Source organism: Aplidium turbinatum, chromosome 2, assembly GCF_918807975.1.
Source record: "Aplidium turbinatum chromosome 2, kaAplTurb1.1, whole genome shotgun sequence".
Lineage (NCBI taxonomy): Eukaryota > Metazoa > Chordata > Ascidiacea > Aplousobranchia > Polyclinidae > Aplidium > Aplidium turbinatum.
In genome coordinates, this window is record NC_137473.1 from 49,480,793 (window position 1) to 49,500,061 (window position 19,269).

The window sequence follows — 19,269 nt, forward strand, 5'->3', positions numbered from 1 at the left end:
GTGTAGTTTTCTTGTAAATTCAAGATTTTGGTGAATTTTTGCTATTTCTAGCTAACTTCCAGCAAAGCGTGAAATGGATTACATTGCGATGACAAGCCATAAGCTCATAATTGCTTCGTGCATCAATATGCGCGAGCAGAGAGAAACATCTTCTTGTTTTCCTTTGTTTGGTTTGACCTCAATAATACAAAGCGCGTTATTTCTTATGCCACAAAAGAAAAGCCAGTGATCACAAAGCTGTTAATTAGAAAAAATAATAGCAAACGTTTTTTGCGTTATCAGCTCTACAAAGAAGAATAGCAATCCACGATCAAAATAGTAGGCTATGTAGGCCACAAACTACTCAAAACAGTTGTTTCAAGCAGATAATATTCATTGACGAATAAAAAACGTTACAAAAAGAAATCTTGGGTAAAGGCACGAAAACCTGGTTTCGAAATAAACGTTCTATGGAAATACTCTCATTGACAAGCATTGCAATTGCGGAAATGTCTGACTGCAAATGCTTTTGGGAGAAGCCGGAGAAATAGCGTTTTTGCAAACAGTAATTGTGAGATACACTCAAAATTATGAGATAGGCTCCATTTACACGTAGTAGCTAACTCGATGGCGTCCCTTCCCTGCTTTATGTCGCCTACTTGTTCTTATGTCCTGCATTTTTGTTTCACCGTGCACTGTGTGTTGTTCCAAAGAGCGCAAAATAAAGATGATAATGCCTCATCTACATTACAAAATATTTTGTAATGTAGATAAGGCATAAAGTTAGGCGTCACATTAGACAAAAAACAAATCAGCTTTCTTGATCATTGATTCAACATCTGAATACGTTGCGCCAATGTACAGTATAAGAGGCCGGCTATTGTGAAGACCGCCATTTATAAACGATCCGATTATACCAAAAGTGAGACAAACTAGTGGATCAAAGAATGAATAAACAATGCTGAGAAAACTAAATCTAAGTGACGAACAATACCGATGTCTTCATTTATCTTGGAAAAATGCTGCCTAAACTTATCAACAAAAAATACCGTAAATAACGGCAAGCATCCCGAAAGCAGAATTTGCTCGACTTTGGCATGAATTTAGTCAGACATCTACAGTAATAATTCCACACATACAATAACAGGCTCTCAACGGCTGTAAGATACATAATAATCAACCTGGTTCTGGGCGGTTTGTGTAACAGCTTAGGGGAAGACACTACTTGAAATGATGCACCACACAAAAGATTTTCAATGAAGACTGAGTCTAAAAACCGATGTGGATTGTGCTTCACAATGACTTCAAGTTTAGGACAAAAAAGGCACAAAAATATCACGATGAAAATAAAGACCTTGTGGGAAATTTTCAAGAATCATAACACGATGCAAATACCATAAACGCGTAGTTTGCATGCTGCTCTGAGCTGGCCGGCAACCACAAAGGTAGACAATACAGGCAGTTTATAATTCGATAACAGCGCAATAAACATTATAAATACGTAAACCGACAATTTTCTTTTACAAACATTTTACGTCTAATAGTAAATTTTCCCCCAACAATTTTTTGTGAAGCGCTTGCAAACCACGGTTTTGTAAAATAATTCATCATTATTATTTTTTACTTCTCGGACATTGTAAAACGTCATCAGCAAAATCACAAAAAAAAATTTCATTACTTCAATGTTGTAGGCCTAAGAATTTTTTATAGAATTGTAGCCACGTTGTTTCAACAAAGAAGCCATTTTTTGGCAATATAAAGTTATAGAAAATAATTTGCAATCATGCAAATGTTTGGAAAGAATCTAGGAAGTCTTCTCACAATCTGGCACAAAATGATTATGTTTATTGTATCTCTGCAATATTTTTTACTACAAACTATGAAGCTTCGTTATAATCATTTTTATCTTTGAAGTCAAAAGTTAATTCTTTTTTTGGCCAGAAACATAATCGCTGCCTTGCTGATGTTGTCGCCTTTACGCGTATTTTTTGTACTTCAAACAATAAGGATCCAGTCAGCAATCGAGTCCTTTTACATTGATTCAACATTTGTAAACGTTAAATTTATGTAGATTTGCTGACTGTGGGTTATTTCACATTTTCTTTGTTTACGCATGTTCCTCAATTCGCTGTTGCATTGTTTCGACGCTGGCGGACTAAAAATGTTATTTCAAATTGATTGACACAATCTTCAATAAAAAGTGAGCTTTGAACTTAGCTTTGTTGATGTAAATGCTGTATTTTTTGTGGAAGTAATTTATGAGTCATGTTTATAAACACACGTAAGCGAAATGACTTATGATGTGGCCTGCATGATATTTGTGTTGCGACTTGACACAAATCCACAATTTCAAAAGCACCTAATTTGAACTTAGAAATTTCAGATAATTTCAACAACTTGTTCAATTGTCTTCTCTCTACTAAAAATATTCATATTACAAACTCAATTGTAGACCTAAAATACACAAACGAAGATGTAAACAGCTATTCAAGCAGGCTAAGGTGTTACTTATGAGAAATTTGGTTCCATAAAACTAGAAGCTAGCCATGAGTTTCGGAATGCATTAGTTTAGGATAAAAATGTAAGACAACAAACGCAGTTTTGATTTTTTTCAAATTCGTGTCACAATGTTACTCTGATTGTAACTATTTTAGAATCAGTGAGTAGCTTACAATAAGATTTGCTCGCAAGTCGTAAATTCTAATCAATGCAATGATTCGGCACACCGCACACACACTTCGTGCGTTCGATCGAGCTCTTTGTTTATCAGAAGTTTGCATGAAATCGGATTAGCACGGTAATTAAATAGCGGCAAGATAAATCAAAATTGTCGTTTTTGGGTACCTTTGCAAAAATTGAAATATCAAGTTTAACATATAAAATTTTAAAATAATGACTTTTCTAAACTTATAGACAAATGATTTGCTTTCACACCAGTGCAACTTCTGTTGAAATAGCATCAGCGGATAACACGTAACAGCTGATTGAATTTGATCCAAAAACGGCCCCCCCTTGAGCAGTTAACTTCCAAAAAAACGTTGAAAAGCAAAGGGTTGAGGCCTGTATAGCTTATTAAATGCCACCGATTCACGTATAGCCCGATTTAAACTTTGAAATGTTTGGAGCGATGATCAATTAAATTATTTGTTTCAACAGAGCCATATAGCCTACAATGAGTCAATAAAACACTCATAATACTACATTGTAAATCGTAGGTTGCATTATAGCACAATCAGGATGACAGCAGAAGACTATAAGCTAAGTGGTCATCTAGTCAATAACCTCCCCATGCAAATTTATTTTCCAACGCACGTAGCCTAAGGCACGGACACAACTTCAAATGGTATAATACAAACAAATCAGGTTAAAATGATAGCCTACGTAAATTGTTAGGTTACAAATTCAAATTTCATTCCAAAACAGCAACAATTTCTGGTACAAAATTCATCTTTTAACTTTCATCTTATTTTCGCTTCATTCACAAATACGTTTCTGCTGTAAATCATGTTGTTAAGATGCAATAGTGGATAAGTCTTCAAGTTCAACATGTTTCCAATGTTGAAATCATTTATACAAATCTGCTGCAAGCGTCAAATCTGAAAACCCTGTTTTAGTAACTTCTGGACTGGCAGTAACTTTCAGACCGCGTATACGCGGTCCAGAAGTTACGGTAACTTTCAGACCGCAGTACCTCCTGGACCGTTACACCGGCTCTTCAAAATAAGGACAAATCTTAGAAATAAGGACGGTATGGCAACCCTGGCTATAAGCAACGAAAATAGCTCAACAAAGCATGCATGATGCATGCAACTCATTCTTTTCCAGACCTCTTACATTGCACAGTTACGGATCATAGCATCAAATAATAAAGATTTTGCAAGGCCTGAGTTGATGCACAACATGCATATGCTGTTCAATCGGTTTTGAGTCATGGTGAAGTGCAAACAATTTTTTACAAGTTTTAGTGTGCCAAAACCACGTTCTCCACTAATTGTTGGCAACAACTAGGTTATTTAGCCTACAATAAGGTAATTCAAAATATTTCTCATTTATGTACAGTCTTCTGTATATTAGAAAATAAAAGAGCACTTGCTTCGTTTATTTATATTATTATAAAGTTGCTACATTTTTTTTTAGTAGTAAAAATAGGCTCCCTTCAAAAGTAAAAACACAAAAACTACTCGTTTTTCCTTTACAATGTTAAGCTAGGGGGGAAAGTTACCCAACTCCCACCCCCTCTCGGAGCCCCTGCTTACATATGCCAAGAATTTCAGACTCCGACTCGACTCCGATTCTGGCCGAAACCAGGACAATTACCAAACCAATTAATAAAAGAATAAATGGTTTTGAAATGTGGGCATTCCGAAAAATCCAGAGGATTTCCTGGACTGCCAGAAAAAAGCAACCAAAATGTTTTAAATCAAATTAAACAAAGAATCTACTCAAAAATATCAAAGAAAATCAACTTTAATTTTAAGGACACGTGCTGCGCAAAGGAAAATTAGAACATCTCTCTCTCACAGGCAAAAGTGAAGGGAAGCGTGCCCAAGGCAGACAAAGATTAACCTACTTAAGTTATGGGGGCACCTTGACTTAGATAACCGCATGGTTTTTTCGGTGCCTCCATGGTGTAGTTTCCATATCAAAAAAGCGATTTGTTATATCTACTGATGTGTACATTGAAAATGAATGTGGAACTATGCCGAAATAAACTTAATTGATTGATTGATTGATTAAACCAACAAACCGACAAAACCAACACCAACATACACCTAATACACACAGCAAACAACAGAGTATCTTGGAAACTTTCATGCAAGAGGCAGTCAATGCTTGGAATTAAGTGCGACAATAAAAGAAGAAGTCTAGGGTTTCTGAATTATATTTAAAAATTGGATAAATGTAACACGTTAATAGGCTACTTTGTATCTGGTTGAAAAACGTTCATGTAGGCTACACCTCTATTTCATACCAGTTGATTAAAGGTTTGCAGACGTTGAATTGATGTTCAAATGGATGGATGTGCCAACAGGGAACAAAACCTGTTACAAACAATAATTCTCAAAATGATAATTACCGCATTGATCGAAAGGCAATGCAACTAGAAAACGTTTGGCCCAGATCAGCGTTCTTCAATCTTTTTATCATCGCGGAACCCAAATTTACTTTCGCGTTTGTCACTGAACCTCCTGGTCACAGCGGTAAACCATAATATCTTCGTGGGAAAGCTGCAACAAAAAATTCCCGGATCCGTTCGTCTGTATGCGATGACCCCAAAAAAGAATACTCTTCTGAAACGTCTTTTTCAAGAGATGTATTTGAGCAAAAAATAGCCACTGGCTGTCAAAATTGGAATGCAACACGGTACGCTACTAAAACTTGTCACCACAATACAAATTACTGAGATAAAGACGGAAATTTCGTCTAGTTGGTAAGCACAAGCAAACACTTTTAATATGCGACCAACCTTTCAAAACGACAATTCTAAATGACGAAACCAAAGTTGCCAGAGGTTAATATAAAAAAAGCCCAAGCTTATGCAAAAAGTAGCCCAAAAGTAGCCCATTTTTTGGGGGGTTCTAAAATGGAGCCCAAGCAAAGAGATAGGCTATTATACAAAATTCTTCCAGAGCGATTGATCATCAGTCCCAAATTATAAGTGTTTTTCCAGTTCTTCACACCTTTCAGACAGATTGGCAACCATGCATTCACTCAACTGTTTGTTAAAATAACTACAAACAAGTAGCCTACCGGTATCTAAATAAAAAAAAAATGGTTTTGTTTTTCGTGATGTGCTAACGCATCAAGAGTGTTCCCTTCAAGACCATCAACAGTTTCGATAATCCACGAAGGTCGATCAACATGCAACTATCTTCTTGTCTTGTTTTTTTTTACTCATCTAAATTGTTAAAAAAAAATTCACTATCCTTTTTCTCTCATCTTTCTAAATTTGTAAAAACTTTATTAAGGTGTTGCGACCATGCCGTATATTATGATTAAACTGATTGTCCTGCTTTGGCATCATGCACGTTATAGCGTCCGTGTTTTGTCGCTTCTACCTTTTTCTAGACCCCTGCTATGTTTGACATATATTGTTTTTCGTTGTGATGGTCAAAAATAAAAACAAACTGAACTGAACTGATGTCGACTGCATTTTCATGGAAACCTTGATCACTTAAGTTGCCAGGGTTGCCAGCTATTAAAGCATAAACATTCACATTTTTGAAAATTGGCATCTTTATACCAAATTGATAACCCTGCTTGACCGAGGCCTTCAAAAACGCTGCTCCTCAATGAAATAACTACGAATCAGGTAAAAATCCTAAACATGATACAATTTTTACATAAAAAGTTATATTGTACTTTTTAAAAAAAAGTAGCCAGCATAGGGCGCCAGCCAAGCCAGCCAAAAAAGCGCGCCCAATGCGAATTTTTGCCGCCTGGAGAAATCAAAAGTAGCCCAATTGGGCGTAAAAGCGCCCAATCTGGCAACCCTAGACGAAACTGACTTGAGAGGTAGCCACTTTAACAAGTCGAAATTCTGCCACTGCGAATGACTACAATGCAACCGCTAACCAATCAGAACATGTTATAAGAGGCTACCGTCCAATCGTGACCCTTCTAGCACTCATCCAGAGAGTTATTGCTTGTTTTGAACTTTATTTGGTAATTACAGAAGAAAAAGAGCAATAGCAGTGGTGGGAATCGAACCCGCGTCAATGAAATGACTACTTTCTAGCCCTAACCCCTAAGCCAACCAGCTGACAAAAAATCCATCACTTAATTTGCTTTCTATCATCTTCTTTTCGCCATTTTTTACGTCACTTAAACTGTAGCTTATGATTGGTTGGCGGTTTCATTCTAGTCAAGTTTAGTGGCAGAATTTCGACTTGTTAAAGTGGCTACCGACTTGAGATATTTCAAACGCACGTAACCAGCTTCTATGACCTAACAGTGATAAACATTGTGAAGCAATTTTCAACAGGTGTTCAAGAGATTGTGCAATGTTATGCTACAGGTGCAATGTTTTACAAGTCTTACGAAGTATGTTGCAATCTCGGCTCATTTTTTAGCAATTTCCATGACGTAAGACGCCAGCTATAGGTTAAGTAGACCATAACGGTTTTATGTGACGTTTGATTTGGTGAACACGTACGATTGTCCGGAACACCTCCATTAGCAAAAATTTAGAAATTAAAAATCACTTGCAAGAAAATGGACTGTTTCGTTATTACATTTCAAAAGGTGATTAGACACTTTAACAAATAAATAGATATTACAAAAGTCAGCAATAACCTCATGTTCCATCGATTGACTTACTAAGTGTGAATGCGGTGCAGTGATCTAAAAATTCAGAAAGACATTAATATACAGTAGGCCCACTGAAGCAATAAATCATCAGCAATTCCCCTAAAAAGAAACGAGGAATCCTCACGGACCATACACGGTTGTCAGATGGCCTAAAATTTGGACAGTATACGACAAATTGGCCTAATTTTAAGTTAGTGAAGTTATAAGCTGGAGGTTATATTTACTGTGAAAATAACGTTCCTCTCATAAAGTAATCTTATGAAGCCTCTGCCAGTTAAGTTAAGTCAATTTGTCTTTGTCTGTCCGAAGTTTAGGCCAACCTGACAACTGTACTCACAAAACTGTTTAAACTCGCGGAACCCCTGTTGAAAAGACATGGCCTACACTTTTTGTCAAGATAAATCAACTAATGTTTTGCAAAGTTAATGCAAGTCCGTATTTTCAAATGAGCTCATGAAAATTGCGGTTTCAAAGCATCAGAACGACTTTCTCATCTGTTATCTCGTAAGTAGGCTATAGACTTGCAGTTCGTGTTACAACATTCGAAACACAAAAATGTCTTGTTAAAAAATGAATTCAAAAAAGTCACAAAAGTGCATGAAAAAGAAAGTTCTGCGCCCCATCAAGACTGCGCCCAAGGCTACTGCTGAGTTCGCCTAACAGACGCGTCGGTCTTGCCTCACATCACATTGCTCTTGACGGATCAAATTTCTTGACTAACTTTTAAACTTCCTCATACTTACTTGCTAACTCTTAAAGGGTTTCGTCAGTAGCGAATCCAGCCAGTAGCATTAATAGAGGAGGGCGAGCGATAGTAAAAAAAAACACAATGATGTATAGGTCTGCATTAATCTGACCATGCAAATTCGTATGTTTAATTTGTCGTTCTCTACATGTTTGTGCCAGCAATGAAAAATAAAATTGAATTAATACAACAATGATTGACACTAGGCTATTTTCATAACACCTTTAACACTGGCATCGTGATTGTGTGTTCGTTTAGATTGGGATAAAGCAACTGGCAGTCTGATTTAAATAAGAGCATAATTGAGCAACGATACTTTCAAATTAATTTACTCCCTAGTTATTTCAAAACGTACTAAGTTAATTCTAAACCAAACCTAGTAAACATGTCCTGTTTTACCAATTCATAAATTAAATATTCAGTTATCCAAAAAGAAACACTTTTAGATTTATTTTTTTATATTTGGCAACACAGCTACCTCGTCGCCTGCTGTTTTCTGTTTTGCAGTAGGGTTGCCAGATTGGGCGCTTTTACGCCCAATTGGGCTACTTTTGATTTCTCCAGGCGCCAAAAATTCGCGTTGGGCGCGCTTTTTTGGATGGCGCCCAATTGGGCTACTTTTTTTAAAAGTATAATATAACTTTTTATGTAAAAATTGTGTCATGTTTAAGATTTTTTCCCAATTCGTAGTTATTTCATTGAGGAGGAGCATTTTTGGAGGCCTCGGTCAGGCAGGGTTACCAATTTGATAGGCTATACAGATGCCAATTTTCAAAAATGTGCATGTTTAGGCTTTAATATCTGGCAATCCTGGCAACTTAAGTGATCCAGTTTTCATGAAAATGCAGTGAGTGGACATCAGTTCAGATTTGTTTTTGTTTCTGACCATCGCAACGAAAAACAATGTATGTCAAACATAGCAGGGGTCTAGAAAAAGGTAGAAGCGACAAAACACGGACGTTATAACGTACATGATGCCAAAGCAGGACAATCAGTTATGGCATGGTCGCAACACCTTATTAAAGTTTTTACAAAATGTACAGTAGAAAGATGAGAAAATGAAGGCTAGTGAAGGCATTTTTTGTGTTTAGGTACCGGTGCCTGTTTGTAGTTATTTTAACAAACAGTTGATTGATTGATTGAATCTTTATCCTCCGACTGGGAAAGCTTCTTGAATAGCTTGATCCTGGCAGTTTCGCATACTTGTAGAGGCTTTAAATTACTGACGCAGACCCGGTCACCAAGATTGACAGAGTGAAATTGTCGATTGTTGAAGTGTTGTCGCCGGGTAATTATCCCATCCATTAGGTGCCACTGAATGGAGAGCAGTCCTGAAAATAAGTTGCTCAAGCGCACACCTCGAGAGTCGAATCAGTGCCGCTTGATCTTGAAGCTTCTTCGTTCTTGAAGTCACGCGCTGTGCGCTAACCAAGTATCAACTGAGCTATCGGGTGAATGCATGGTTGCCAATCTGTTTAGAAGATGTGAAGAACTGGAAAAACACTTAAAATTTGGGACTGATGATCAAGCGCTCCGGAATAATTTTGTATATTAGCCTATCTCTTTGCTTGGGCTCCATTTTGGGCTCTATTTTAGAACCCCCCAAAAAATTGGGCTACTTTTTGCATAAGCTTGGGCTCTTTTTTATATTAACCTCTGGCAACCCTATTTTGCAGGCTCAAGCTTTGTGTTGCATTGTACCGTAGGTTGTAGCCTTGCATGTTATGGTTATGTGAGAGTGGTGGTGCTAAACGTACTACACTAAAATATGTATAATTTGGTGTTCATGGTTCCTTTTATATCGTTTTGGTCATTATGACTCAGAAAATGAACCACTAGGCTAGACTATCTAGCCTATGTTACTTTCTTTTACAGCAGATAGATCAAAATGAAGAGCAGTTGTGAATTGTTTCCATTTTGTTGTCTTTCGTTTTTGTGAATAACTTAGGCATACTTTTCGGTCGCGTAATTTGCTTGGTGTTGTCAATGTATTTTATTTTTTGTTGTTTTCTTGTTAGTTTACCGTACTTTATACTATCTCAGCCAACATTATATTCTCCAATGGGTGATTTTTTGCAATGTTTCCAATTTAGACTATCATAATCAGGATATACTTTTGTCAGTTTCTTATGGAAAATGATATAACTTGTCTTTGTAGGCTAATGCATTCGAAATATGTTGCTTTTAAAATTAAATCATTGCCAATCAACATTTATGGTGCCGTACATCTTGTAAAGGGTTATGCTGAAAGAAAATACTATAATGTGTAAAATAGACAATCAAAAATTTTCTTTAGTATCCGGAGATGCTGTTAATTGTAACATAATAGGTTAGCAGTACAAAGTACAAAGAAATTATCACATTATTTGTTTTTCTATATTTAGCAAGGCCATGTTAAAACAAATGTTGAACTTTTTTATGCATATTTATTGCAATGCCTTTATGAGTTATTATAATTGGATAAGAACATTAAATTGACTGCTATTAAGAAGTAAAAATCCATGAAACAAATTTAACATTCACGAATTATTACTTGGACCAAATGGGCTGTGGAGATCAATTTGTTCTTCTTTTATGGAAGAACTTTATTCTACAAAAACGCCGTCGCATTGCAACAGTTATTGAGCTTGTATTGCCGATATTTTTTGCTGCAATTCTTGTCATCATTCGAATGAATGTTGAAGTGGAGTTATACCCCAATGTCACCACATACAAGTATGTAAAGTATGATTAATTGATTTTTGCAAGAAATACCATTATATGTTCTTAACATATGTATACAAGTTATACATTTTTCTAATGGTGTATAAATTTTTCTGTCTGTATGATATGGTTGGTTTGAGTCTTTGTGTGGTACCGTACTTGCAAAGGCCACTGACACAATGCCTGTTATGGAGAATAACAGAGTGAAGTTTTCTCTTGTTAAATTGTTGTTATCTGTAAATTGATCCATCTATCAGGTGCTTTTGAATGGAGAGATGTCCTGAAATGCATTGCTCAAGCACACCCCGAGCAAAACCAGCACCTCTTGGTTTTGAAATTTCTTGGTGTAACAAAGTTGGGTACTTAACTACTGGGCTGACACACTTTTACAATTATTTTAATCAAGTGTGATCATTGTTCAATTTAAATAGTGACTGCATAAAAGTATAGTAGATAGGCTAATCTTGTCTGTTAAGTTGATTATATTTCTATGATGGTGAAAACGTTTATGTTGAAAAACTTAGCAGACACTGGAAGAAGCAGTAACACAATTTTATGATGTGTTCAACGTTGAAGTGAGACAGTAAATGTAAAATAAAGCACTGCTATTTACTTCTTTCTAAAAGTTTTTGTTTGTAACAGTATGATATCAATAGAAAGATAGTGATTCAAACAAACACAGCGTCATTTTAGCCTTAAATAAAAAATATGACTGATATAATTTTTTTGTAATTTTTTTTGTATGTTATGGAAACCAACTTGTCAGTTTCATATGCAATATAACATGTTCAGTTGGAAACTTAATTGATTAATCTCTGCTTGCTTCTTGGAATTTTGTGTTTAGGCCTACGTTATCTTAAATATGTTTTTTTTTTGGTGCGTATGTTGAAGCGCTGGAACGTTTTAACATTTTATTTTATTTTTAAAGCTTGTTTTAAATGGCAAAATCGACATTTCGGTAAGATGGCAATTGACTAGTAGACCGTATAGTCGTCTCGTTGTCTCCCTGTTGGTATGGGAACTTGTGTAACTTTTGCAATAAAACATTGATTGATTGATTGTATGACACCAATACAATTGCAACAGTTTACTATTTTCAAACCTAATATGATAGCCATGCAATGTTTTTTATGTAACCCTTTGTCTTTGTCATGTTTTTGCATATGTCTTGTCCTGCAAAGTTTGTGATTGAGATTTTGTTTTTAAAGGCCATTCACTATAGACTCTCTGCCAGCATACTCACGTGACATTGTACCAGATGACCAGACGTGGACAGTAGCTTATGTTCCTAGCAATGTTTCAACAATTAGTGAAATCATGCAGGCAATGCAAGATCGATTGAATGCCGGTAGTTCAAATTCTAGTCAAAATTCTAGTAAGTGGAAAATATAAATATTTTTATTGACCTTGCAACAGTGGTTTCCAGCCATTTTGTAACCATGTAAAATTGTACCCTTTTCAAAGCTTTAACAAACTTGTAAACCCCAAGAACTTATCAGAACAACCAAGTAAAAATTTTGAAAAATGTTTGATAATTATTTTTTTTTTTGCATTTCAGTCACTGGACATAAGCCTAACTACAAAAATAATTTCTTTAGCTGGAACCTGTTTTTAAACAGGTGATTTAAACATTCCTGCAAACTCTATTAATTGTGATCAAAAAAAGTAGTACGTTATTCCACAGTTCTATATTCATTGAAGGAATAACCATTTCTTGTTCAGGTCAGCTGCCAACTAACCCATTGAATTTGTGCAATTTTTCTGCAATACCTGCACCCACTCTTCCCAATGCCTCTGCTGGTGCCTCACCACAAGCAATCGTCAACGCTTCAAGAGCAATGGGTAGATGCTCTTGTTGATTATATGATATCAAAATATGAGATATAATCAAATCTATAAGAATTTCAATAGAATCAATTGCAAATGTCTAAAAAACTGTACAGAGGCTGTGCCACTTTGACACCTTAATAAGGCTTTATGGTATAACAAAACATTTGTTGAGTTAAGCGAAAGTTGAGCCGACCCCGACATGTTAGAAAGTGTTGCTTTCAGTTAGAAGTCTACCTTTCATCAACTTTGAAATAATCCACTTTTTACATTACTATTTTAGAACTAGAAGACTGAAGAGAAGAATAGGGTAGAAGAATGTTTCCTCAGTGTAGTTAGATATTATTTTAGTATTTTTCTGGTTTTGTGTGGTTTGAATATAGACATTCTTGTCTGATACATATAAATAATAATAATTAGTTCAACTATATTACAATTTGTTTCAACGAAAGTGGTGTTTCACTAAAATGAAAGTACTTAGGATTGAAAGTTACTACTAAAAATTTTATTTCAAAAGGTTGGTATATTCTTCAATAGCTTTTGTCATGACACCATTATATTTTACTTTTTTGATAGCCGACAACACGTATAGGAGATTTCCACCTCCAATACAAGTAATAATTGATGGAATGGCTGCTGGTAGTAACGTCTCTTCCACTGATCTGCTGAGCGGTATCTTGCAAAGCAATTCCTGGAATTCATTTATTGCTACTTTAACTACGAATTGTCAACAAGCAGTTATTCGTAAGTCAAGCACCATGTGATTATTGTGAAAGTGATTTTTAAAAAGTTTTTTTTTTTTTTGTATTTTTCACATTGTGTCTCACGTAGGTCGCAGAACAATTGGTCGTAGAACCGCATTTAAAAGCTTGCAGGTGTGAAACGCCTTTTATTTGTTTTGCAAGTTTTGGTAAATCATAATCTAATCTTTGTTGTCGAGTCTTCATCATTAAAACTTTCTTAAAGTTATTTTTTTACACCATAGCATCTATTCGAAGGAATACTTCCCCGGCAACAAGACTTGAACAAACGGAAACTTTACTCTGTCAATCTCGGTGACCGGGCCTGCGTCAGTCGTTCAAAAGCCTCTACAAGTATGGGAAACTGCCAGGATTAAGCTCTGCAAGAAGCTTTCCCAGTCCGAGGATAAAGATTCTATCACTCGTTTAATCGTATATTAAATTTGCATATCCAAAATGCTGTGTTGGATAGTATCACAATTCTTTTTATCTCTAACACGTAGGCTATAGAGAATTTGAAAGATTGATGACGTAGTGTAATGGAATAAGCTATCAAACGTTAAAGCAGCCAATAAATAATAACTGAATAGTCCCACACTACCAACAGATAACCAAATCAAACGCTGAACAGAAACAACTTCTTCGTCGGCTTCAAAATATACACGACCGACTGCTACCGTACTCAATAATTGTGATAGCAGTTTCTCATCCTACAACCACAATTTGTAGAATCGACTTTAACTGTTCTACCATTGTAAAAGCTAGCCGTTATCTACAACCGGTTTACTTTGACCAGGAACTTCCAAAAACTACGTTTACGTTACATCATAAGAGCTTGATCTCCTGGTTAAACCTTGCAACACGTCAGCATGTCTATGATGTCATGACATCACAGAAAATATCAGAATGTACGTTCAAGTTATAGAGAAGTTTGTAGAAATACAAGAATGTAAAATTCTTTAGAAGCTCTTAGGACAATAATCGACCATAACGACTTGTAAGACTTACAACACACCTTTGTAAGGTCATAGAATATAACCTGCTGTCTGAGTGTCTGAACTGCCCATATTGGTTGTGGCAGATTGACATTTTGTACAGACTCTTTAGATCAGCAGCCTGTAGAAAAATATGACACTTCTTTGCAAAGGAATTCGCAATTCCATTAATTATTAGAGGAACGTGAGCAATGCCTGGCCATCTTCGGAAACGAAGAGCGAATATCATCAACATAGAAAAAAAAAAACACTTTCAATACTTCGTATCTGGTGTTAACGGCCATTGCTTAGATTACTCTAGATTTAATTGATGGTACAAAATTTTGCTTACTCACTCGCAATTTAGATTAGCCTACTGTAATTTAACCAAAAATGTCAGTGGTTATTGCAAAAGAGCTGCTAAAAGTTTTTTTTAGTGAAAATACAAAATCCTTTAGTGAAATGACAAAAGAATATTTATTGCTAAACATTTAAATAAGCAGCTGAACTGTCTACTGTATACAATACTAAGTCAAGAAAACTGTTGGTTGGTGTTGAATCTTTATCCTCTGACTGACAAAGCCTTGATTGGTTATTCCTGGTAGCTGCGCATACTTGTAGAATGTAGAGGCTCTTGACGCAGGGCCGGTTACCGAGATTGGCAGAGTGAAGTTTTCCGATTGTTGATGTGTTGTTGCCGGGGAATTATTCCATTCACAAGGTGCCGTTGAATGGAGAGCAGTTCTGAAATGCGTTGCTCAAACGCACATCCCCGAGAGTGGAACTTGCGTCGCGTGATCTTGAGCCGGGCGCGTAACCACGGGGCTAACTGTTTCATGCGCACTTTCCATGGACGATTTTTCGTAGATTGTTTTTACCTTGGAATATACTTCCTAGGAGGACTTTTTTCTTCCTTTTTCACAAATATCCATATTTATAGAACAACTTGGAATATCAGCAAGTAATGCAAATCGTATTTTGAATGCTACAAGAGCAGACTCATTCAATTTCAGCTCTTTTTCCAGGATCGTACCCAGTGTCAGATGTAAGCACATTGATGTTCTATCTATCTATACGATTTAACGTCTCTTATTCACATATTGATGACTTGATTCATAGTAGCCTAGTTCTCTGTTGTGCATGTGCGAAAAGCCTATTTTTTGTTTTTCGAATCTTTATGCCTTTTTAATTTGAAATGTTGTCGGCTTTCGCAGAAGTTGCCTTTTTTTGCAGTGTTGCCTTTCGAGAGTGAAGAAGCTTTTCTTGAACATGTAGAGAATGACAACAACTTACAACGGATTCTGGCAGGAGTCATATTCAACGGTTTTGGTGACTCTGGGGTCTTATCGGATGACTTGAATTTAACCTTTCGTTTCCACTCCGACCCTATCACCCCAAACGTGAGAAGCAGCTCAGCCTTCTCCGGAATGTAAGGTTTTGTGTGATACTGAATTAAAGGAATCTTTGGATTAAAATTGTCTCTTTAAAAGCTTAATTCTGAAAATCTTGCTTACTTATGAGAGCTTTGAACTAAGGGGGATCTAGCAAGTAGCCTAAAGGGAGGTATTTCGACAAAACACGGCAATGTGTAGATCTACGTTAATCCGAACTTGCAAATATACCGTGAATAAAGTACTTTTCTGTGTTTCAAGGGGAGTGCTCCCCCCCCTTTCCCCTGAATTCGCCAATGCTTTGAACCACTGACGTAAGCCGGTCACTGTAACAGAGACTGGAGTTTCCACCACTTCAACACAACTGTCAGTGGTGTTGAAGTATCATTGCTTTTGAAAGTTTTCGTTTATTGTCATTTTTAAGTCCCGCTTGAATGGATTTCTGTCAAGAGACGTTTATTCCACTTTCGAGGTGGACGTATTAGCAAAATACTTTCAAGGAAGCACTTTGTAGCCTATCGAGGCGGGTCTGCAACTATTCGGCGAGTCCGATTCGGCGACAGCCTTTTTCGGCGAGTTTCCTATTCGGCGATTTCTTGAAAATCCAACGATTGAATATTATTCAATATTCAGGCATTGAATCAATGTAAATACGAGCTGTTAGGCTAATTGGGTTCTTTGAATCCTACGTCACCGTCTGTATGCAAACTTAGAATATATTAATTGTTTTTGTCATCAAATTACCTAACTATATTTTTAGAAATAGTGCTGCCACACCTTTTTTATTTTTGTACTAAAATTCGTATCATCAAAACTACTCTACTTCTGTAGCTTTAATGTTTTATACAAATTGTTGCAACTACTTTCTTCTTAATTTGCTTTTGACTACAATTTTTTTTGCATTTTTATCACTAACTTTTTGGTGAAAATACAGTATAATTGCATTTAAATCGCCATAAAATTATTTCGCTTGTAACTTTTGTAAAAGTTTTGGAAAGTGAAATTGATTGAACAAAGTTTATTTGAACAGAAATAGTATATGTCTGTATTTTAATATATTTAATTATATCTCTATTGTTATTTACTTTTTTCTGAATCCGCATGGTCACACTGAGCCGGTTTCCTGCAATTTTTTTTTTCTGAGTCTTTTATGACATCACAACCAAGTTTTTGAATGCACTACTCTCAAAGTAAAAACTTCGGGAAACTTGTCACTTTTTGAATTTCTTTTGTGTTAAATTGCCCTTGTTGTTCTTGCAAGTGTTAATTGTACAGGTCTATTTTACAATTGACGAAATAAAAGTTTTTTTTTCGCTTTCTCTTCTAGGTTTGGTGGCTGTGCATTTTTAAGATAATGTTTTTCATAATAGGCAATTTTTGCTGGTAGGGATAACTAGGCTACGGTACCCGATAACTTTCTTTCAATCCAAACTGTAGGCAACATAATAAATTTGGTTAGCCTTTTCATTCTGTTACTAAGTTTTGGCACAAAAATAAATCATGGTTTTTCAAATTAAAATATTTTGTTGATTCAAACTAATCATTTTATAGGATACATGTCAATTTTATGTGAGCAAACATTTTTATTTAATAGTTCAAACATTTTTCTCTAAATTTCATTTTAATATATTTTTTTCAAAAAATTGCTGAATATTCAACTCGCCGAAAAAAGGCTGTCTCCGAATAGGGCGCTCGCCGAAACGGGCCATTCCGTATCGAGGCACCTAATAAGTGGAATAATTTAAACACAACAGGACTTCAAACGTAAGCACAAAGTTCACTTCATCAATCAACCTCGGTGACCAAGCTTGCATCAGTGGTTTAGACCCTTTAGAAAACTGCCAGGATTAATACAAACAAGCTTTTACAGTTAACAATGGATCTTAGTATGGCAAATGCGTCGTCGTCACTGTCTGTCATCCAAACAATTGTCAAGTTGTTGCGAATCTTTTTACAGAGTTGACACATGGAGGACTAACCAACTCTTTCCCACATTTCAAAGACTTGGTCCACGCTCTAACCGTTCGAATACTGGCGGTAGACCATATTACTACGAAGAAGGTCGGTTTTTTTGATGACTGGATTCTTTTTTCGCATTTTTTTTAACTAATTACTTTGGTACGTTATAACCGAATGGAAGTCATAAAGTGTCAATGATGATATGAAGAATAACAATAATTCTTCTATGTTTTTATAGGATTCTTGTCTCTAATGCATGCTATTCATCTGGCGCTTGCATCTGTCGTGACTAACTCCACTGCAGATTTGTCTACTTTTGAGCTAAAAAGATATCCCTTTCCTCCTTATAAATTTGATACCTTCATATGTAAGTACAGTATACGTAATTTAAGAACGTACACACCTATATTTTGCGTAGAATTTTCTTACAACTCCATTTTTTCTTTGCGCAGTTGCCGTTCAAAACACACTGCCACTGACTGTCATGTTAAGTTTTTTCTACACATCCTTAATCATCGTACGTAGCATTGTGCAGGAGAAAGAGCTCAGAATGAAGGTAGGCCGATATAGGGGAGTAACACTGTTAGAGCGTCTACCAGATCCACACAAATCTGTAAATTTTTAGTTTACAAAACAGTCGGAAAACTATGCAGTTTATGTGCCTAGCGCGAGAAGTTTTGACTAAGACAGGGTGTCGAACCATTTGCTAGTGACCAGATTGTGTAAAAAAGAAGAAGGTTTTTCAACATCACAAAAAAGAACTTTTTTCTAGTTGTGAGTTTAAAGCACAATATTGCATTATTTGTAGATTCAGCATGAATGTAGCTCAGCTATACAGCCTTCAGTTTTACGCTTCATTACCTCAACCGAAGAGTTGCTATAGCAATTTCTTTTTCGCGCGAAAAAACAGAGGCTTAATACTGTCTTACATAAGTCGAGATTCTGCATCGCAAATAAGCTTCTCGTATAAGCTTGGCCTATATAAGGTAAGTCTGACTTAAGCATAAGTCTGACTTATTTTGAGACACAAATCTGAATTCCGTAGTGTCACAGACAGTTGTGAAGGAAGGTTGTTTCCAGCAAAGGTGTTGGCAAGTTTTCGGAAATGAATTGTTTCCTGTTAAACGACAAAACCCAGCTGGCGAAATCCGTCTTTTCTACATTGATTCAACTTCCACAGACGTCGAATCAATGTATAAAGGACTGATTTTTCTAGCACGGAAACACATATGAACGCTGAGTTCTTTCAGGAATACATGATGATGATGGGACTGTCCAACTGGCTTCACTGGTCTGCTTGGTTTTTTAAATATCTCGTGTTTTTAATGATCTCCTGTATTCTGATGACATTTACTTACAAGATTGAGGTTAGTTTTTGTAAAAATTAACTCAATTATTTGTTGATGTTTTTAACAAAACTATTATTTTGCTTATGTAAATATTTTAGGATAATGGGCTATTATCCTGTTTTCCGCCGTTTTAAAAAAATGTTTTTATATTAAAAAAGGTTTGAGAGAACCAAACGAAAATGTTTTAGAGTGAGAATGCTATCAGGTGAGATCAAAGTCAATGCTGAAAAACCTATGCATTATATATTTGACAGTTGACTTTCTATGACTTCATGGAAGCATGCACCATTG

General features: G+C 36.0%; 1 protein-coding gene across 1 annotated transcript in view; it reads left to right on the forward strand.

Moving 5' to 3' along the window:
* Nucleotides 1-10,423: 10,423 nt before the first annotated feature.
* LOC145786685 (phospholipid-transporting ATPase ABCA3-like) overlaps nt 10,424-19,269 on the forward strand; it is a 35,033-nt gene continuing 26,187 nt past the window's right edge. Inside the window, exons 1-10 of the mRNA XM_082598402.1 lie at nt 10,424-10,750; nt 11,947-12,113; nt 12,461-12,580; nt 13,142-13,309; nt 15,220-15,324; nt 15,513-15,708; nt 17,628-17,731; nt 17,868-17,996; nt 18,082-18,185; nt 18,880-18,996. Of these exons, the coding sequence (XP_082454528.1) occupies nt 10,578-10,750; nt 11,947-12,113; nt 12,461-12,580; nt 13,142-13,309; nt 15,220-15,324; nt 15,513-15,708; nt 17,628-17,731; nt 17,868-17,996; nt 18,082-18,185; nt 18,880-18,996 (1,383 nt within the window). The 5' untranslated portion in view covers nt 10,424-10,577. The remainder of the gene's footprint in view (nt 10,751-11,946; nt 12,114-12,460; nt 12,581-13,141; nt 13,310-15,219; nt 15,325-15,512; nt 15,709-17,627; nt 17,732-17,867; nt 17,997-18,081; nt 18,186-18,879; nt 18,997-19,269) is intronic.